At 35.2% G+C, this 23,456-nt stretch overlaps 1 protein-coding gene across 1 annotated transcript in view; it reads left to right on the forward strand.

Annotated features, from left to right (window-relative positions):
- Window positions 1–15,993, forward strand: part of LOC137651713 (uncharacterized) — a 29,622-nt gene extending 13,629 nt beyond the window's left edge. The window contains exons 2-3 of the mRNA XM_068384932.1: window positions 14,482–15,090; window positions 15,194–15,993. Of these exons, the coding sequence (XP_068241033.1) occupies window positions 14,482–15,090; window positions 15,194–15,993 (1,409 nt within the window). The remainder of the gene's footprint in view (window positions 1–14,481; window positions 15,091–15,193) is intronic.
- Window positions 15,994–23,456: the final 7,463 nt, after the last annotated feature.

The following is a 23,456-nucleotide window of genomic DNA, read 5'->3' on the forward strand; positions in this document are numbered from 1 at the left end:
CATATATTTCCTGCCTATAGTTAAGCCTAGAAAAAGCAGAAATTTGAGTTGCAGAAAACGGAATATTAGTTGGGGGACAGCCCCGAAGGAAACGACAGACATGCATCTTGAAAAGGAGGGATGTATACACATTGGACATTTGAGTAGCAAGAGAAGAACGTAACCAAAGAAATTAATACCCATTAAAATAGTAAGTTATGCACACGTGTGTGCATTTAGTTATTACTGTATTTCAAAATGTGTTTACATTTTCTTAATGTAAAAATCAACGATGCAAAAAATAACTACCTTTTTTTAAACACATCTGAAATAACATGGGAAAATAAAGGAGTAACAATGAAGTTGTTTGCTTCCAATTCATGGAGATAAAAGATATTTATGTAAAGATTGAAGGAATAAAGGCAATCATTATTCCTCCAAGGTGAAAAGGGAAACAGTGCAAAGATTTATACATGAAATGAAGAAAAGAAAATAACAAACAGCATTGCAGATCATATTTACACATACTCTGAAGGCTGTCGAAGCGTGGACAACGTGAAAACAGGAAATCATAACATTCAGCAATATCAAAATCTATTTTCAAAATGAGTAGCCTCAAAAAGAATAAATTAGCAAAACTGAATAGATACGTAATACACCTAATTTGACTCTTATTAAAAATTGGATCTTAATGCTCGTCGATCAACTTGAAAGTCAATCACAGTATTATATCCCAATGGTGAATCTAACAGAGGTTTAAGGTTATTAATCTTGGATGGTGGCTACGTTCAAATTTTGAGTTACACTACTTCACTTCCTAGCACCTACAACACAAAACATTCGATTCAGTTATCAGAGTTGATGACAAACGTCAAACCTCTGCACGCAGGAATATAATTTATGGAAAACCTTTGCATAAAAAAATACTTATTTAACGAGGACATTCAGCCACTAGTTTTTAGAGATAAAATAGGTGAAGTATGGAGTGGTTGTACTCTCATAGTACAGTTTTGACAAACTAAATTTTCAAATTTGGGAATAAAATTAATACCATAACCATGCTTATTTAGCAAAGTCTCGCCGGGAAAACCTGTGCCGCTCCAATTTCACCACCTGTGCCGAATGCATGTGGCGTCTGTGCTGTGATCCCCTACTCCCCAGTTTCCAGAGGATCAAAGTTGTCTGACCGAGACATTATTCTTTTTCCACTTGGCGCAGCATAAATGAATGCTACTTTCGACTCATAGATCAGGTTTTTCAAAACTCAGAAATATACTTTTGAGGCTAATGCAAAAAATTTTTAAATGCTGATTTTCATTATACCCGAAATCCATTTATAGCCTCTTTACTCAATCAGGGTGAATTTCGTTACCGGAATGACTATTACCCGTAATACAAAACGCTCAACACAACTTCAACAATAAATATTCCGTTCAGAGCAATGGCAATAATACATCTTGTATGCCGGACAAATATATCATTTGAAACAAAAATTTAAATTATTGAAATTCATTCCTTGATTAATCTTCCTATTGTCTATTGATTGGTCTGCTTGCACTCGAAAAGATTATCCTTCCCGGAAATGTAATCTCGTGAAAATAAAGGTTTCTAAGCGGGGCTGTGTTTTATAGAAGTCCTTTGATACGAAACTGTAATATCTAAATTTTAGTATAAAACGTGATAGATCAATAACCACGATCAGAAAGGACTGAATGAATTACTTGACCACAATGCGGGAAATAAAAAAAGGATTGCTCGGTTTCATCTAATACTGGAAAGCAGTCAATTTGAATAACCTAGAGAATTATTTATTTCAGTTACAGGAAATTATAATTACAGAACCAAGTCATAATTACTGGTGAAGAGAACAGTGAAGACAGAATTGTCGAATGTAAGATTAAACACGGTAAGATTTACAGATCCATCTGAAATTATGATGATGCCAGACGGAGTTCTGTTTTAATCATCAGCGAAAAGAGAGTGAAAAACCCTTCTTAAACATGGGAGGCCTTTATCAGTCCATTTAGACCACATTTACAGGCAGTTGCATAATCGGGCAACTTGCTTGTTACTCCGATGAGGATGAACAAATTTTGAACAAAGCTTGCACAATTTGAAGGAAAATATCTGATAATTGGGCGCTGGAGAAATGGAAATGCGTGTAGGGCATATGAAATTACTACATGGAAAATTACTATTTTCATTATTACTATCACCCAAAGACTAATACCATCTCAATTTATGAATACGGAATCTACAGAATCTACAAGTGAGGTAAAATTGTTCGTCTATCCCTCATTCCATATCTCTCTCACATCCAATTACCTTTTTGTCTCATTCCATGGCAATATACCAAACTTTTTCATTTATAAGTAATATTACAAGGAGAAAAAGAATAACTTGATGGTACTCCAGAAGTAAAATGTATTTCAAGTAGTTCAAAAATTACATATCTATGATGTAACAAGGGTACATTGAAGGAAAGGGAACAAAATGGGTGGTAAAATTTCATCCAACGTTAAGAAAATAATGGGGATAAGGTATGAGTAACCCATAAAACCATTTAGAATATATAGATATAAAATGATAGATTATAGGAATTGTACGCTAAACTATACTTGATTCGTCCCTACCAGTGAAAAAGAGTATACCATAATTATCATCGTTATGACCCTTTTCATTAGTCTTCCAGGAAACTTTTATTAACGGCAATGTAAATCTTAGAATGCCATTCTTAATGGTCGGAATGGCTTTACCATTCACTAAAATGTCAAGACAACTCTGTACACGAGAGAGAGAGAGAGAGAGAGAGAGAGAGAGAGAGAGAGAGAGAGAGAGAGAGAGAGAGGGGAGAGCACGCTTTATATATCCAGTTCTGCACTTCATACAGTGATGATTAGACAGCAAGAATTACGAGTAGGGTCAGATGTGGAATGGCCACATCAATTTTCCTCGGCCACTATCCCCTGTTACAGAACGAACCATTTCCACCCTATTAGAACCATCATATCGTTCAGGGGGACCACAGTTGGGGCTAATAGTTCCTTAAACAGATGGACAGACGATAGATGGTGCACAGCTGGCTCCAACTGGCTTCTAGGCCAAAAAAAATAGTAAGAAAAGGGAAATTCTTAAGATGATAACATTTGGAAAGCCGTTAGCTACTTGAAGATGTTTTCCTTTCTACTTTGTTTTCCCGTAATAATATCATCTCCTGTCCTTGAAGGGCTTAAATGAAATCTATTTTCATTTTTTTTTCTTCTTGAATTTTTGTCTTAAGGCTTGGCATTCAGGCCACGAGACCATTCGAAGCCAGAGAATAACTGAAGGAAAACTACACTCGTGCACTAATAAAAGTACAAGTTAAATGAGTTTGGACAGGATTTGGAATAAAAAGGTCGGCGCCAATGGAAGTCCTGGGGAGACAGGAAAATCATTAAGTAACACCTACAGTACACCACCTGAGGTGAAACTCGGAGCCTAGAGTAAACAACTTCAAATTGACAGGTGATATTACCCACCTACGGAGACTCATTTATTCGATCTTTTCAAGAGAGATTTTTCTTAAAACGCACTGAGTAGTAAAAATAATTCTGCCTTTTTTATGACCTGAAGTTGATTGAAACTAGAATCTTGAACGACCTATAAGAATTAAGTAAATTATGATCGTCAAATCAGTAAGAATTTGCGAATGTAACAATTTGGATTTTTCCTCATTACTATCATCGTCAACAGTATCATAATTTACTTGCAACATTCGACGCAGTCCCATAACTCTCTCCCTACAGAGGAGAAGCCACCAATAATTCTAAAACACTTGGGAAAGGGGTAGGGACGTTAAAGATGGTGAAGATGGGAAAAGAAATTGCTTCAATTAAGCTTCTTGTTTGTAGTTTATGATTAGTTTACTTTCAACCCTTGACATTCAAACCAATATATCATAACAGACCGAGTTTCCAATTTTTTCTTCCATTTATTACATTAGCTAACTTCGTTGCAGCGAAGGATATGTTTTTGATAGGTGTTGTCTGTGTGGGACTGTAATTCGCATCCCTCAAAAACTATTTTACCGACTCGCATGAAATTAGGTGGGGTAATTGGTCATGGTCCAGGGAGAGTTGGGTTAGGATTTCGGAGTGATTGGGTCAAAAGTCACGGGAAAGGTCACAAAAAGGTGAAAAAACGAGTCACAAAACTCAAAAATTGTTTGACTAAATTTCATGAAATTTGGTGGTGTGACTGGACAAGATAAAAGGACATTTTGAAAAGACTAATGCAATTTTCCCCGTGCCAGTCCAGCACCAGTTTTCACACCACCTTTTACAAGTATGACCTACTTTTTGTATACGGCCGAGCAATGCTAAAACAAGTGTTGTGTGGAAATCTTTATTACATGGCATGTAAGATTTCTGTATAAAAAACTATTTAGCTAGTTAGTACCACTGTAACAGACAGCGTTTCTGTCCATACCATGTCCAGCAAACTGCTAAATTTAACATATTTTCCTTTCAAACTTGGGCTAGTAGGACCTGGTCTTTGGATCTTAAAATAGATAACTAGTGTATTCATCAGACTCAATTTCCAATGTTTTTTTCACAATGATCCTTCATACTGGCCTTTCATTTTAGGATCCCGTAATGACTGACACTACGCTAACCAGATTGCACTTTTTACTTTTTTTTTGTTTTTTCACCAGAGGAAATAAAATAAGAAATTAAACAGTACATATTTTTTAAACAATAGACTTATTTCTCATGGTTCATCAAACTTGGAAATATAAAGAACCTTAGATGCTTCAGATTGCATTCACTCCTCAAGTCATTATCACTGGCTAATGGATTAGACATATCTTTGAAACAAATTATCTTCAAATTTTGATTTTCACAATTCATTACTCTATTATATCACAGGACATCACTTCAAAGACTTTGACTTCTAGTAATTGTGATATCAAGATTGAGTTCTCATAAAAATTCCATTACTTTAAAATACCAGTAAAATTAAAGTCATTTCCCAAATTATATTATGTAAGCCCAATTAAAACTTTCATGGGACAGATAGAATCTAATCATAGTAGCAGATGATAAAATTGTCCTGGAAGCAGGTACCTCATTAAAATGACATGGAAATTTTATATAGAAGTCTTACTGCATTTCTATGAATTACGTTCTTACAATTTCCCAAGTTAGAGATCTAGCTAAAATCAGTGCATGATGCAAAATATGGCGTATGAAGAGGAATCCTAACAAAACTCAAAGTATTATTGTAAGTAGGTCAAGGACAAGGGCTTCTCAACATCCGGATCTCAGCATTGATAATGTTTCTTTAACTTTATAAGACTCTTAAAATTTTAAGTGGGATTCTCAACATTATATTTACCTTTAGAAACGCATTACGTCTGTGTCTTCTTCAACTGCACAAAAGATTAGCTAATTGAGAAACACTTTAAATTTTCGGTGATCAATCTATTCTGAAGGAGTGTTTTAATTTTTTCGTTCCACTTTGTTTCGAGTATTGTTCCCCTGTATGGTCTTAAGCTGCTGATTCTCCTCTTAATTTGTAGGATAGGAACTTATGGTCTATTAGATTTCTTATTCCTGATCTAGATATTAATCTTTGAGACCGTCGTTCAAGTAGCTCATTATGCATGTTGCATACAATTTTTCATAATTCTGACCAGCTGTGACTTAGTTGTGGAATTATCTTCCTAATCGGGGAGTTGAAATAGTAAACTTCAAAATTCAAACTCGCAACAAATGTTTTCACGTTGAACAGGCTAACAAGTCATTTTGTAGTTATATATGAATAAGCAATTTTCCTGTTGTTAATGTTTTTTGAAAATTTTTATTTTAATATTTCATTACTAATATCGTTTATTTATTTCCTTTCCTCACTGGACTATTTTTCTCTGTTGCAGGCTTTGGGCTTATAGCATATTGGATTATAATAATAATAATAATAATAATAATAATAATAATAATAATAATAATAATAATAATAATAATAATAATAATAATAGTAATAATAATACTAATAATCGTCCTTCACCCCTCTCCCTCCACTAAAAGTAAAACAGAAGAAAGACTACGACAGAGATTTAACGTTGATTCAGAATAACCTTTAATGACTTAATCAAAAGAATGCCAGAAGCTGATGCTAATGATCCTCTTGTGTGTTTATCCTCTCTATTCTGATAACAAGTCATAAAAGTGGCTTGATTATACAATTAGTCTCTGAATACTGAAAGGTATTAATATGGTATTGAAACTTACATGCCCGGATAATTTTGAAGATGCGTTGAAGGAGAGATTATGGGGTCTTCCTTATATAAAACTTGTAGTTTCTCTATCAGTATAGTTATTATTATCGCAATCGTCACATTATTGTCGTTAGGTTATCATCGTCAGATTATTATCGTTAAATTATTATCGTTAAATAATAATTATTATTATTATTATTATTATTATTATTATTATTATTATTATTATAATTATTATTATTATTATTATTATTGTCGTCAATGTTGCTTCTATTGTTATTATTCAAGGACATACCTACAGGTACAGATCCAAAAGATGAAATGTAACAAATGAGCAGAAAATAAATTAGGATAAAACCTAAGAAAAAAATCTAAAGGTCAAAAGAAGTTGTTCGTAAAAGAGGTATGATTAATGAAATCGTCATTGGAAAAATATATTGTTGAACTCGATCGTTTATCTTCAAATGTCTTTTTCACTAATATCAACGTTCATCGCGTGTATTCTTTGCGGTGGTGCTTGAGTGATTTTCTTAATGACTTCACTGAAGATTTTTTAGAGTAATCTAGAACTGTATCATATTTATTTGCTGGTATAGATTCTTCGATTACATATCTTACAAGTTAATATTATTGCAATTTGCGTCTGATTTCTAGCTATTGTATTTACCTCACCCGCCTTTCAATTATTTATCTTTAAATGAACTGCTTCTACTTCATTAAATTCCAATATCATTAAAGAAAAAAAAAAACAATACAATTCGTAAGTCTTTTTATTTATTTTCCATACATAAAACAAACAACGAAACGAAAAAGAAAGTAAAGACAAAGGAAGGGGAAACAGCAAAATGAATAATAAAAAATTTGAATCTGAAAACACTGGGGTGAATACATGTTTACGTTTTGCATGCATTTGGCAATATGCAATTTAGGAACTTCCATTTTATATAAATTCAGTAAATCCATTTTCAACGCACGGTAAGGTCTAATGGTCGTTATGTCTTTTTGTTTGATTCACTAATTATATTGCTTTAAATGTGTCCCTGGCTAAATTAAATTTTAGATTTTTCTTTCTAATACCGTTTTGTCAATCTACTTTTAGAAATAGATTACCTGATTATGTGCTTCTTTACGTTTTTAAGAAAATAGAAAGCATTTAAGATAACAGATTTTAATATGACTTATAGATTAATATATTAACATACAATGGGATGAGTTCTCGTCAAAATATTCTAAGAGCATAATGGATTTCTTTCTAAAATAAAAAGAAAAAATAAATCAAAACTAAATTGAGCTGACATTAATATTTAGTACTCCGTCGCCCCTTTCGAATATCCTTGCAATGTTCATAAAAGAACCAATTTCAAATTTCATTGATTTACTCTTGAACTAAGTATTTCTCAAAGATTAAGTTATTTTTTATCTTCTCTCTGTTACAAAGAAATATTACTCTTAATTCTGTGCCCCGTATAATCAACCAACTTGAAATAATTCAATTATTTTACCCATCACGATTAAAAAGGAAAAATTTTTCCAGGAAATTTAAAGAACAAAATGAAAGAAAACATAATAAGATAGAATAAAAAATATCGTTGCAAAGGTTGTTATAGATGAAGCAAATAAAGTATATTAGAAAAAGCCCTTAACAATAAATAAATATCTACAAATAAAAAGAATTACAAAATAAGACAAATATTTATAAAATCAAGACCAAAAGTACAAAAAAAAGATAATCGTGTGTTTTATAAACATTTATCATTATCCATCAGCCAAAGACAAAGATCTACACAGACAGAAGGAAAAATAAGTCACTCAATTAATTGTCCTGTTGGTAAATTAAGGGAGATGGGGGTGATAGAAAAGTACAGAATCCTTTTTTAATCTTTCACTTGGTGTAATAAGTATGTCAATTATGGATGTTATATTCAAGCCAGATCTCTTGATCCATTCTAGGACGGATTGTGAGGTCAATTTCTAATCTGTTGATTTTTATATATCCATGGACAGTGAAGGAAAGGTTTTACTTTAGCATGTTTTTCTATTGGAATAAACCTTATGTGAGACGATGAAAGAATAAAAAAAAAAAAAATTTTAAAGGAAAATTAAAAATAATTTCTACACAAGTGAAGCGGGAAAAAATAAAACCACTCGGAAAAAGGAAACGTACGTTAATAATAGCAATGGATTAAACAAACTTCAAACCCATGAAAAAAGGTAGGTTAATCACACCTCTACCAACAGGGAATTCCTCATCATAATTTTTGGATGCGTTCTAATGGGTCGCGTCAGACGAGCTCTCCCAGAGGCTTATTCGCATTTGAATACAATAAAGCAAATCCTCGTCCGGCTTTGGTCTTCTAATTCTAATACGGTCGCTTTGCTGTGCCAGGTCTCTACCCCTTCACCCCCAAGGAACTATAATGCAAATAACTCTTAACCACCACCACCACCACCCCAAAGAATAACCTCCTCCTCTTCCTCCTCCTCCTCTTCCTCCTCCTCCTCCTCCTCCTCCTCCTTTTCCGTTTCCTCCTTCACCCTCTCATATTATACCAGAAAGCACCAAAATGGTTCCAGGAATTAACTCTGCATAAAATACGATTACTCTGCATGCATGACACTCAAATTATTTATACAGTTGGATCAATCATCAGCCTTTTTTTTAACCAGACTATTATTATTATTATTATTATTATTATTATTATTATTATTATTATTATTATTATTATTATTATTATTATTATTATTATTATTATTATTATTATTATTACGATCTAATCTATAACCTTATTTAAGGAAAATTAACCCATTAAGGATAAGAAACACGTAAATAAATAACCTACAAAAGAATAATAAACAATGCAACTAAACTATAAATTAAGAATATATTAACTATAAAAACTTCTAAAACAAATAGGAACAAAAATGAGAAAAAACAGCATGCCCGAGTGTACCGCCAAGTAAGAGAGCTCTAATCCAAGACAGTGGAAGACCATGGTACAGAGGCTAGGGCAATACCCAAGAACAAAAAAAAAAAAAAATTAAAAAAAAAAAAAAAAAAAAAAAAAAAAAAAAAAAAAAAACTTATTTTGGAGTGTCCTTCTCTGAGAAGAATTGACTATCATGGCTAGAGAGTCTTCTGCACTTACCAAGAGGAAAGTAGCCACTGAACAATTACATTGCAGTAGTTAACCCTTATGCAAAGAATTACTTGGAAATCTCGGTACTGTCATGTGTATGAGGAAAGAGGAGAATTTGGTAGAAATAAGCCACACTATTCATTGTATGTGTAGGCAAAGACAAAATGAGCCGTATTCAGAGAGAGGGATGCAATGTATTTCTGTCTGGCAAGTCAAAGGAACCAATAACTCTCTAGCGGTAGTATCTCAATGCCTGGATATTAACAAATCTTGTGCCACACTACTTCATATCCTAGTATCTCTACCGTAAAACATTGCATTTAGTTATCAAAGTGGATGGCAAACCTTTGCACTCAATAGACACTTATTTAACGAAGAAATTCTGCCACTAGTTTTTTGTAGAAAAAACAAAAGTGAAGAATCAAGTGGTTGTACTAGTATGGCACAGCTTTGACAAGAAAACGGTTAAAATTTCGAAATAAAAAATGTACATAACAGTGCTTATTTAGGAGAACCTAACTAGGAAAACATGCAAGGCTCCAATTTCACCACCAGTACCGAATGCTTGTGGTATGTTGGTGGTGTGATCCAAACTCTCCTGTCTCCACAGGATCAAAGTTGTCTGACCGAGACATGTCCTTTTTCCGCTTAGCGCTGCATAAATGAATGTTAGATTAGTTTTGACTCAAAGATCAGGTTTTTCAAAATTCTAAAATACATTCGAGCTTGATGCAAAAATCATGAAATGCTAATTTTCATCATACATTAAATCCATTCATAGTCTCGTTATTCAATCAGGATGAATTTCGTTACTGGAATGACTATTATCCCGTAATACAGAACTTTCAACACCACTTCAACAATAAATACTTCGTTCAGACCAACGGCAATAATTTATCTTGTATGTCGGACAAACAAAACTTAAAAGGATTGAAATTCATTCCTTCAAATAATCTTTCTATTGTCTATTGATTGAACTGTTTGAAGCAGTTTCAAAAAGATTTTCCTTCTCGGAAATGTAATCTCCTGAAAATAAACGTTTCTAAGCGGGGCTGTGTATGATAGAAGCCCTTCGAATCTGATACGAAACTTTTCAATCTAAATTTCAATGACAAAACGCATACATCAATAACCACGATCACATAGAACTAAATGAATTACTTAAAGCAAATTCTAAAAATAGATAAAATAGCTCGGTTTAATCTAATACTGGAAAGCAATCAATTCTGAGCAACCTGAAGAATTTATTTCAGTTACATGTAAAAAAAATAAGGCATTTTTACGATGGCTCCCGAGAACCAAATTAATAAATAATTATAATTACAGAATGAAATCATAATTACTACTGAATAGAATAGTGAAGAGAGAATTGTCGAATGTAAGATTAAACACGGTAAACATTTACAGATCCATCTGAAATGATGATGATGCCCGACGGAGTTCTGTTTAATCACGAGTGAAGAGAGAGGATAAAAGCTTCTGAAACACAGAAGGCTTTTATCAGTCCATTTAGACTACAGATACAGGCAGTTGCAGGATCGAGCATAAACAAATTTTTAAACGAAACTTGCACAATTTGAAGGAAAATATCCGATAGTCGGGAGACTGAGAACTAGTAATACTTGTAGGGCAAGGGAATTTATTATTATTATTATTTCTATTAGGCAAAGAGTAATCCAATCTATATCTATAAATACAGAATCTACAGAAGCTACAAAAGAGATGAAAATGTTCTCTCTTGCATCCAATTACTTTTTGACTTATTCCATGACAAAATGCCAAACTTTTTCTTTAATAATGAATATTAAAGGGAGGGAAAAAAACACTTGATGGTAATACAGAAGTAAAATGTAACCCACGAGTGTAAAATTTGCATATCTATGACGTAAAAAGAGGACATTCTTGGGATTAAAGGATATGGAACAAAATGGGTGGTAAAATATTATCCAAGGCGAAAAAAGAGGGGATAAAGTACGGTTAACCCATAAAACAATTTAGTATACAAATATATCACTAAGAGGATGGATTTTGAGAATTGTAAGCTAAATTCTATACTTGATTCGTCCCTACCGGAGAAAAAGAGTATACCATAATTATAATCGTTTTCCTCATTTCAATTAGTCTTCAAGGAAACTTTTAATAATGGCAATGTAAATCTTAGGACTGCCATTCTTAATGGGACGAATGGCTTTACCATTCACTGAAGGGTCTCTATAAAAACCACAATACACTAGAGAGAGAGAGAGAGAGAGAGAGAGAGAGAGAGAGAGAGAGAGAGAGAGAGAGAGAGAGAGAGAGAGAAGGGGTTTTATATATCCAGTTCTGCACTTTATACAGTGATGATTAGACAGCATAAATTACGAGTAGGTTAAATGTGAAATGGCAACATCAATTTTCCTCAGCCGCTCTCCCCTGTTATAGAGCTGACCATGTCTACCCTATCAGAACCACCGTCTTGATCAGGGGCACCACATTTGGGGCTAATAGTTCATGGGGTCTGCAGTTGGAGATAATAGTTCCTGTAATAGATGGACAGACGATATATGATGCACAGCTTCATCCAACTGGATTCTAGGCAGAAAAATCCACCAAAAGAGAATGGTTAAAAAAGGAATTTCTTTAGAGTGTAACATTTGGAGAGCCATTTACCACGTCAAAATGTCTTCCTTTCTACTTTATTTTCCAGTAAAAAATAGCATCTAATGTTCTTGAAGGACTTTACAGTAATGAATTCTGTTGTCATTCATTTGCTTATATTTTGATTTTGAAATTTTAGCCATATGGTTTGGTGTTGAGGCCGGGAGGCCATTCGAAGCAAGGGTAAAACTGAGGGAAAACTACACTGATGCACTAATAAGTATTAGTTGAAGTAGTCTGGTCAGGATTTGGAAGATATGAGGTGGAAACGGAGGAGAGGAAAAAAAGAAAGGTCGAGGCCTTTGGGAGTCATGGAGACACTTGAAAAATATTAAGTAACGTCTACACTACACCACCTGATGCGAAACTCGGTGACTACATTAAACTACTTGAGATTGACGGGTGATATTCCCCACCTACAGAGATTCATTTATTCGATCTTTTTAAGGGGTTTTTTTCTTAAAACGCACTGAGTAATAAAGGTAATTCTGCCTTTTTTATGGCTTGAAGTGGATTGAAATTAGAATCTTAAACGGCCGATAAGAACTAATTATATTATAATCAGCAAATTAGATTTTGAATAAAGGAGTAATATAAGCTTCGTTGAAAGCATCATAATTTACTTGCAACATTTGACCCTAACCCTTAACTCTCTCCCTGCAGAGGGGAAGCCACCAATAATTTTAAAACACTTCGGAAAGAGGTCGGGAAGTTAAAGGTGATGAAGAAAGGAAAAGAAATTGCTTCAATCGAGCTTTTCGTTCGTAGTTTGTGATCAGTTTACTTTCCATCCTCGTCTTTCAATCCAGTCTATCATACCAGATCAGTTTACTTTCTATCCTCGTCTTTCAACCCAGTCCATCATACCATACTGATTTCCCCCCCCCCCCCTTTTTTTTCTTTCTATTACATTTGCTAACTTCGTTGCAGCGAAGGATCTGTTTATTATAGGTGTTGCCTGTGTGTGTTTGTAATTCGCAAAACTCAAAAACTATTGGATTTTGTGAGTGATTGAGTCTAAAGTGACGTGGAAGGTCACAAATTTGAAAAACGAATTATTATTATTATCATTATTATTATTATTATTATTATTATTATTATTATCCAAGCTATAACCCTTGTTGAAAAAGCAAGATGCTACAAGCACAAGGGCTCCAAAAGAGAAAAATAGCCCAATGACAAAAGGCAACAAGGAAGTCAATAATCGATATAAGAAGTAATGAAAAATTCATATAAAAAAAAAAAAACCACTATCAACATTAAAACAGAAAATTCATATATTGACTATAAAAACACTTGTTCGACATAGAAAACATTTGGGGCAAGTTTGAACTTTTGAATTTCTACTGCTTCAACTACCCGATTAGGAAGAACATTCCAAGACAATCACAAAACTCAAAAACTGCTTAACTAAATCTCGGGAAATCTGGTGGGATGATTGGACATGATAAAAGAACAATTTGAATAAAGATTAATGCATTTCTCCCCATGCCAATCCAGCACGGGTTTTCATACCCTCTTTTACAAGTCTGACCTACTTCTTAAATATGGCCGGGAAATGAGAGAACCGGTGTTCCACCCGTTTTTGTGTGGAAATCTTTATCAAATGGCATGTCAGATTGCTGTGTGAATAACTACTTAACTAGTTAGTACCACTGTACCAGGCAGCGTTTCTGTCCAAACCATGTGCAGAAAACTGTTCTAAATTTCAAATATCTTCCTTTCAAACTTAGGCTATTAGTGTATTCAACAGACTGAATTTCCAATATTTTTTTAGCAATAATCCTTCTAACTTGCTTTTCTTTTTAGGATACCATAGTGACATTACAATGACCAAAATCCACCATTAATATGTTTTCACCAGAAGAAATAATGAAATAAAAACTTGATACATATTCTCTAAACAATGGACTTATTTCACAAGGTTATCCAAACTTGAATACAAGAAGAACCTTAGAAGCTGCATTGCATTCACTCCTCAAGTCATTGTCACTGGGTAATGGATTGGACAAAATTTAAAACAAATGATGTTTAAATTTTAGATTCCACAACTCATTACTCAATCATCTCACATGACATTACTTCAAAGCTTAACAATTATGAGCTTTCAATAAACTTTCACTTCTAGTGATTGTGATATCGAGGTACAGTTCCCATAAAAATTCCATTGCTTTAAAATGCCAGTAAAATTAAGTCCTTTCCCAAATTATATTATAAGAGCCCCATTAAGACTTTTATGGGATAGATAAAAATGAATCTTTGTAGCAGAAGATAAAATAGTCATGAAAGCAGGGACCTCATTAGAATGACATGGAAACTTTATTTACATATCTACTGCATTTCTATGAATGACGTTCTTTCTATTTCCCCAGCTAGTCTTTCACCCCCTCCCCCCCCCCCCCCCAAACGTTCCTAATATTTCAGAAGGTAGTCATTCACCCCTCTCCGACATTCTTACCATTTCCCAAGCTAGTCCTTCATCCCTTCCCGACGTTCTTACTATTTCCAAAGCTAGTCCTTCATCCCTCTCCGATGTTCTTACTATTTCCCAAGCTAGTCCCTCATCCCTTTCCGACGTTCTTATTATTTCCAAAGCTAGTCCTTCACCCCTCTCCGAAGTTCTTACTATTTCCCAGGCTAGTCTTTCATCCCTCTCCGACGTTCTTAATATTTCCCAAGCTAGTCCCTCATCCCTTTCCGACTTTCTTATTATTTCCAAAGCTAGTCCTTCACCCCTCTCCGAAGTTCTTACTATTTCCCAAGCTAGTCTTTCATCCCTCTCCGACATTCTTACCATTTCCCAAGCTAGTCCCTCATCCCTTTCCGACGTTCTTATTATTTCCAAAGCTAGTCCTTCACCCCTCTCCGAAGTTCTTACTATTTCCCAAGCTAGTCTTTCATCCCTCTCCGACGTTCTTACTATTTCCCAAGCTAGTCCCTCATCCCTTTCCGACGTTCTTACTATTTCCAAAGCTAGTCCTTCATCCCTCTCCGACGTTCTTACTATTTCCCAAGCTAGTCCCTCATCCCTTTCCAACGTTCATACTATTTCTAAAGCTAGTCCTTCATCACTCCGACGTTCTTACTATTTCCCAAGCTAGTCCCTCATCCCTTTCCAACGTTCATACTATTTCCAAAGCTAGTCCTTCATCCCTCTCCGACGTTCTTACTATTTCCCAAGCTAGTCCCTCATCCCTTTCCAACGTTCATACTATTTCCAAAGCTAGTCCTTCATCCCTCTCCGACGTTCTTACTATTTCCAAAGCTAGTCCCTCATCCCTTTCCAACGTTCATACTATTTCCAAAGCTAGTCCTTCATCCCTCTCCGACGTTCTTACTATTTCCAAAGCTAGTCCTTCTTCCCTCTCTGACGTTCTTACTATTTTCCAAGCTAGTCCTTCATCCCCCTCCGACATTCTTACTATTTCCCAAGCTAGTCCCTCATCCCTTTCCAACGTTCATACTATTTCCAAAGCTAGTCCTTCATCCCTCTCCGACGTTCTTACTGTTTCCCAAGCTAGTCCCTCATCCCTTTCCGACGTTCTTACTATTTCCCAAGCTAGTCCCTCATCACTTTCCGAAGTTCTTACTATTTCCCAAGCTAGTCCCTCATCCCTTTCCAACGTTCATACTATTTCCAAAGCTAGTCCTTCATCCCTCTCCGACGTTCTTACTGTTTCCCAAGCTAGTCCCTCATCCCTTTCCGACGTTCTTACTATTTCCCAAGCTAGTCCCTCATCCCTTTCCGAAGTTCTTACTATTTCCCAAGCTAGTCCCTCATCCCTTTCCAACGTTCATACTATTTCCAAAGCTAGTCCTTCATCCCTCTCCGACGTTCTTACTGTTTCCCAAGCTAGTCCCTCATCCCTTTCCGACGTTCTTACTATTTCCCAAGCTAGTCCCTCATCCCTTTCCAACGTTCATACTATTTCTAAAGCTAGTCCTTCATCACTCCGACGTTCTTACTATTTCCCAAGCTAGTCCCTCATCCCTTTCCAACGTTCATACTATTTCCAAAACTAGTCCTTCATCGCTCTCCGACGTTCTTACTATTTCCCAAGCTAGTCCCTCATCCCTCTCTGACATTCTTACTATTTCCCAAGCTGGTCCTTCATGCCTTTCCGACATTCTTACTATTTCCCAAGCTAGTCCTTCATCACTCTCCGACGTTCTTACTATTTCCCAAGCTAGTCATTCACCCCCCCCCCCCTTCCTCTCACTTATGTAATACAGAGGAAAGACTATGACAGATGTTAAATATAATCGTAATCATGATTATAATCATAATCATTACATTTATTTACTGGTATAACTTCTTCGATTACATATTTTATAGGTTCGTATTATTGCAATTTACGTCTGATTTTCTAGCAATTGATTCTACCTCACCTGTCTGCACTTTATTTTTCTTTAAAATAATTATTTCTACTTGATTAAATTCAAATATCATTCAAAAATAATAATAAAAATCGTAAGTTTTTTATTTATTTTCCATAAGTAAAATAAACACAGAAAAAAAAGAAAAAGAAAGTAAACACTCGAGTGAATACATGTTTACGCTTTGCATGCATTTGCCAATATGTCATTAAGGAACTTCCATTTTATATAGATTCAGTAAATCCATTTTCAACGCACGGTGAGGTCTCATGGACAAGGTATGTCTCTTTGTTTGTTTCACTAATTCAAATGCTTTAAATGTGTCCTTAGGTAATCTAAATTTTAGATTTTTCTTTCTAATTCCGTTTTGTCAATCCACTTTTAGAATTAAAAATCCTCTGGTTGTTCGTACTATCATGTTCCTAAAAAACAAAAAAGTATTCAAAATAGAGATTTTAGTATGAGACTCGAAAGATTTATATATTAACATGCAATGGGATGAGTTCCAGTCAGAATATTCTAAGACCATTTTGGAGATTTTACAAGAAATAAAAAGAAAATATATATCAAAACTAAATAAAGCTGGCTATAGTATTTAGTACTCAGCCACCCTTTTGAATATCCTTGCAATGTTTAAAAAAGAACCAATTTTAAATTTCATTTATTTACTATTGAACCAAGTAGTTCACAAAGATTAAGTTATTTCTTATCACCTCTCTGTTTCAAGGAAATATTATTCTTAATTTTGTGTGCTGTATAATATTCTACCCATCAAGATTACAATGAAAAAGGTTCCATGAAAATTAAAAAACAATATGAAAGAAAACATATATAAAAAGATACAATTAGAAATAAAAGAAAAAACAACGTTGCAAGGACAGCTTAAGATAAAGCAAATAAAGTATGTAAGAAAAAAAAGCCCACAACGATAAATAAATATCTACAAATAAATAGTATGAAGAGAATAAGACAAAAATGTATAAAATGGAGACCAAAATTGGAATAAACCTTATGCAAGACAATGAAAGAAACAAAATAAGGTTAATGACTTAAATTTTTCAATAATTTTCAAACAAGTGAAGCGAAAAAAACTTGAACCACTCAAAATATAATTACAGAAATAAAGAATTACCAACGAGTAAAAAAAAGACGAACAATGAAATTTTTTACAATATGATAATGGAAATGTCCTTTAATAATAGAAATGGAATATAAACAAACTTCGAACCTCATGAAAAAAAGGTAGGTTGATCACACTTCTGCAAACAGGGGATTCCGCATCATAATTTTTGGAAGCGTTTTAATGGGTCGCGTTAGCCGAGCTCTCCCAGAGGCTTATTCGCATTTGAATACAATAAAGCAAATCCTCGTCCGGCTTTGGTCTTCTAATTCTAATACGGTCGCTTTGCTGTGACATATCTCTACCCCATCCCACCCCCAAGGGACCACAACAACAATTTCCTCCTCCTCCTCCTCCTCCTCCTCCTCCTTTCATATTAGACCAGAAAGCCCCAAAATGGTTGCATTCATTTGATCCAATAGCAAAGATTCATTTCATTGATGTAGAGATGAATATTGCAATCTAGAAAATGCCGTTCTTGAACACAAGCCTGAAAACTAAATGAAAAAAAGGGGGATTACAATGAAGTTAATGCAGATATAAAAAGATATTTTTGTGAAGATTGCAGGAATAAAGGTAACCATTATTTCTCCAAGGTGAAAGGGCAACAGTGCAAAAGTACAAATTGAAATAAAACGAAGCATACAACAACCAGCATTGCAGATCATAGTTACCAATGATCTTAGGGCTATGGAAGTGTGGGCAAAGTGGAAACATGAAATCATAACATTCAGCAATATTGAAAAATATTTGTAGAATGAATAGCGTCAAAAAGTGTAAATTAGCAGAAGTAAATAGATACCCAAGACACATAATTTGAGTATTGTATTAAAAATGGAAAACTGAATGCTTGTAGATCAACTTCAATGTCAATCACAGTTAAAAAGTGATAATAATATTAGGAGGCTACGTACGAATCTTGTGCCATTCTGCCACTAGTATTTGAAAAAAAAAAAAAAATAAAGTGAATTATGGAGGGGTTGTACTTGTGTGGCACAGATTTGAAAAAAAAGGTTAAAATTTCAGAATTCAAAAATTCCCATAAACGTGCTTATTTAGCAGTCTAACTGGGAAAACCTGTGCGGCTCCTATTTTCCCACCAATTGCGTAAGTTATATCTGTGGTGTGACCCTTAATCACCTGTCTCCACAGAATCAGAGTTGTCTGACCGAGACAATGTGTCATGTTTCTGTATAGCGATGAATGTTATTTTCGACTCAAAGATCAGATTATTCAAAATTCTGAAACATACATGAAATGTTTATTCTCATCATAACCGAAATCAATTCAAAGCCTCGTCGTTAAATCAGTTATTTCGTTACTGAAATGACTATTACCCAGAAATACAAAACGCTCAACACCTCTTGAACAGTAAATACTTCGTTCAGATCAATGGCAATAATACATATTGTATGCCGGAGGAATTACCAACGAGTGAAATGAAGAACAAACAATGGAAATTTTGACAATAGAATAAATGATATGCCCATCAGTAGTTATAGAACAAACAAACTTCAAACCCCTTGAAAAAAGGTAGTTAATCTCACCTCTGCAAACAAGGGGATTCCGCATCATAATTTTTTGATGCGTTTTAATGGGTCGCGTCGGCCAGTTCTCCCAGAGGCTTATTCGCATTTTAATAAAATAAAACAAATCCTCGTCCGGCTATTGGTCTTCTAATTTCAATACAGTCGCTTTGCTGTACCAGGTCTCTACCCCTCCACCCCCCCCCCCAAAGGACTATAATGTAAATAACCCTAAACCATAACCACAACCCCAAGAACAACAACCTACTCCTCCTCCTCCTCCTCTCATATTAGACCAGAAAGCCCCGAAATACATACATATACCCAGGCACTTCCCCCAATTTTGGGGGGTAGCCGACACCAACAATGAAACCAAAAAAAAAAGGGGACCTCTACTCTCTACGTTCCTTCAGCCTAACCAGGGACTCAACCGAGTTCAGCTGGTACTGCTAGGGTGCCACAGCCCAACCTCCCACATTTCCACCACAGATGAAGCTTCATAATGCTGAATCCCCTACTGCTGCTACCTCCGCGGTCATCTAAGGCACGGGAGGAAGCAGCAGGGCCTACTGGAACTGCGTCACAATCGCTCTCCATTCATTCCTATTTCTAGCACGCTCTCTTGCCTCTCTCACATCTATCCTCCTATCACCCAGAGCTTTCTTCACACCATCCATCCACCCAAACCTTGGCCTTCCTCTTGTACTTCTCCCATCAACTCTTTCATTCATCACCTTCTTTAGCAGACAACCATTTTCCATTCTCTCAACATGGCCAAACCACCTCAACACATTCATATCCACTCTAGCCGCTAACTCATTTCTTACACCCGTTCTCTCCCTCACCACTTCGTTCCTAACCCTATCTACTCGAGATACACCAGCCATACTCCTTAGACACTTCATCTCAAACACATTCAATTTCTGTCTCTCCGTCACTTTCATTCCCCACAACTCCCATCCATACATCACAGTTGGTACAATCACTTTCTCATAAAGACCCCTCTTTACATTCATGCCCAACCCTCTATTTTTTACTACTCCCTTAACTGCCCCCAACACTTTGCAACCTTCATTCACTCTCTGACGTACATCTGCTTCCACTCCACCATTTGCTGCAACAACAGACCCCAAGTACTTAAACTGATCCACCTCCTCAAGTAACTCTCCATTCAACAGGACATTCAACCTTGCACCACCTTCCCTTCTCGTACATCTCATAACCTTACTCTTACCCACATTAACTCTCAACTTCCTTCTCTCACACACCCTTCCAAATTCTGTCACTAGTCGGTCAAGCCTCTCTTCTGTGTCTGCTACCAGTACAGTATCATCCGCAAACAACAACTGATTTACCTCCAATTCATGGTCATTCTCGCCTACCAGTTTTAATCCTCGTCCAAGCACTCGAGCATTCACCTCTCTCACCACTCCATCAACATACAAGTTGAATAACCACGGCGACATAACACATCCCTGTCTCAGCCCCATTCTCACCGGAAACCAATCACTCACTTCATTTCCTATTCTAACACATGCTTTACTACCTTTGTAGAAACTTTTCACTGCTTGCAACAACCTACCACCCACTCCATATAACCTCATCACATTCCACATTGCTTCCCTATCAACTCTATCATATGCTTTCTCCAGATCCATAAACGCAACATACACCTCCTTACCTTTTGCTAAATATTTCTCGCATATCTGCCTAACTGTAAAAATCTGATTCATACAACCCCTACCTCTTCTAAAACCACCCTATACTTCCAAGATTGCATTCTCTGTTTTATACTTAATCCTATTAATCAATACTCTACCATACACTTTTCCAACTACACTCAACAAACTAATACCTCTTGAATTACAACACTCATGCACATCTCCCTTACCCATATAGTGTGGTACAATACATGCACAAACCCAATCTACTGGTACCATTGACTACACAAAACACATTAAACAATCTCACCAACCATTCAAGTACAGTCACACCCCCTTCCTTCAACATCTCAGCTTTCACACCATCCATACCAGATGCTTTTCCTACTCTCGTTTCATCTAGTGCTCTCCTCACTTCCTCTATTGTAATCTCTCTCTCATTCTCATCTCCCATCTCCAACCCCGAAATGGTTGCAGGAATTAACTGTGCAGAAAATACAATTACTCTGCATGCGTGACCCTCAAATTATTTATACAGTAGAAACAATCATGAGCCTTTTTTAACGAGACTAAGCTAGATATTCAGTAGACTCGCAACTTAATTTTGATCATATTAGAATAGTGTAAAAAGTAATATTCTTCCAACAAAAATTTTTTGAAAAAGTATTAATATCGGGATTTTTAAAAATAAAATGCTAGTGATGGCCTTGAAGTATTCTAATGTTAGTGAAATCCAAGTTATGCCAAACTTCTCAAATGAAGAAATGTCTAAAAAATAGATTGAATTTAGATTTAAGCCTAATTCATAAAAAGTATTCGTTTTACCAAAGTGAATATTAAAATGTTTCTTTTCCTTTTAAATTTCTATTGCATAGATAGAAAGCGAGATAGGGAAATTCGACATTTAACATGGAACAAATGTGAATCAAGTAAGTGGAGATTATGAATAGCTCTCATTATATCTTATGCTAGTTGCACAAAAAAATTAGTGAAAGTTTCCAACAGAGAGAAAATTGGACAATATATCATTATACTTAATGCAATGAGAAAAGGCTGCTAGGGGAGGTCACTTGTTTTTAAACCGATTTCAGCACTTAAGCCTTATCTCCATAGATCTCTGACTTGGGTTTTCTCTCGATCCCCGCTCTACCTCCTTACCATTGTCTCTGCCTTTCGTTCTCTCTATCTGAAATTGTATCCGAAAATATTCTAACTATTATTCTACACTACAATTGTGGTAAAATTCAATTTTTTTTTCTTTTTTGTGTGTGTGTGTGTGTGTGTGTGTGTGTGTGTGTGTGTGTGTGTGTGTGTGTGTGTGTGTGTGTGTGTGTGAAAATGTCATAAGAGCAGGAAGCTCTCCCAAGCTCATATGTAAATGTTGCCAAGATACGCGCTGACACACTCACACAATACACCTTTCCCTTACTTTAAGCTCGCCATATGGCCACCTTTAAAGCTAATCTGAAGCACTTATCTCTTACTTAAAAAGGTACTTCTCCGAAGAAAAGGCAAAGTGAAAATAAAATGGGAAGTGCAACAAACAGAGAAAGAAAGAAAGAAACAAACAAACAAAGAGAGGCGGATAGTAAAGTGCAGGATTTGGAGAGTAGGCTGGTGATGTGGGAAGACATGGCATAAGCGTGGGGGGGGGGGGGGGTAGGCTAAGTTTCAAAACAAGTGTCTCTCCCTTCACAGTCTGTTTTCGCTGCGTTCGGTATAGTGGTTTAGGAAAAGTTTTATGCAGAATCGTCACTTCCAATTATTTAAAGTAACTGATTCTGCATTATCACCCACTGATTATTAATCCTATATATTGCAATCGAGCCAATAACGTCATAAACTCATTCAATCAGCCAATAGTGACATTTAACGAGATAAATCAGAGATATCTGACCTCCGTAAAAGGTTAACAGGTCTCAAGGCCTAAGATCAGTGGTAGAAACTTTGTCGAAATCCGTCTGTTTGTTTTGACTTTATCTTTAAAATGGCGAAAAATACAAATCCAAATCTACAATCTAGATCTGGATTCAGATCTTCTGCAAAATTTAATGGGGTCGTCCATGACTTAAGATCTATCAGTGTAGAATATTTCGTCATAATCCGTCAAGTACTTTTGAAGTAATCCTGTCCACAAAAACACAGACTAGTAAATAAATAGATAAACCAACTCAAAAACACCTCCTTGGCGGAGGTAAAAAATATCCTCAAAATTCACTTCTTGTCTGTATAATCAGAGAAAAACAAGATTACAAACATGAATTATAGATTTCTAGAGATTATTATTATGGTAATAAGGGATATACCTTTATTATCATAATAAACAAAACATAGAATAGTTGAAAAACGGCAATGCTAATTAAATATCCTGTATCTGAAAGGGGCTAATTATATATCCTATGTCTGAAAAGCTAATTATTTCCATTTAGGATTCTTGTTAATTGTTAATTATCAGGGGAGAATGAATAAAATAGTTGCAAACTGACAAAAATATTTTATGAAAAACATGCTGTTGACGATGTTAAACTAAAACTAGTTTTTTGCATAAGATAATGAAGCTCATTAAAATTCCACATTAGTGATTTTGTTTCTAATTAACATTAATTATTGCTTTTGTTAACAAGTAATTATTTGAGCTGGATTTTAAGTTTTTATTCGTTAACGAAAATTAATTTCTAGGCGACAGAATAAGGGAACTATGTTTTTCCCGTGAGAGGAGTAACTCAGATACTTCTCGGTACGTTGTTTTGTAAAAAGGTT

Source organism: Palaemon carinicauda, chromosome 13, assembly GCF_036898095.1.
Source record: "Palaemon carinicauda isolate YSFRI2023 chromosome 13, ASM3689809v2, whole genome shotgun sequence".
NCBI lineage: Eukaryota > Metazoa > Arthropoda > Malacostraca > Decapoda > Palaemonidae > Palaemon > Palaemon carinicauda.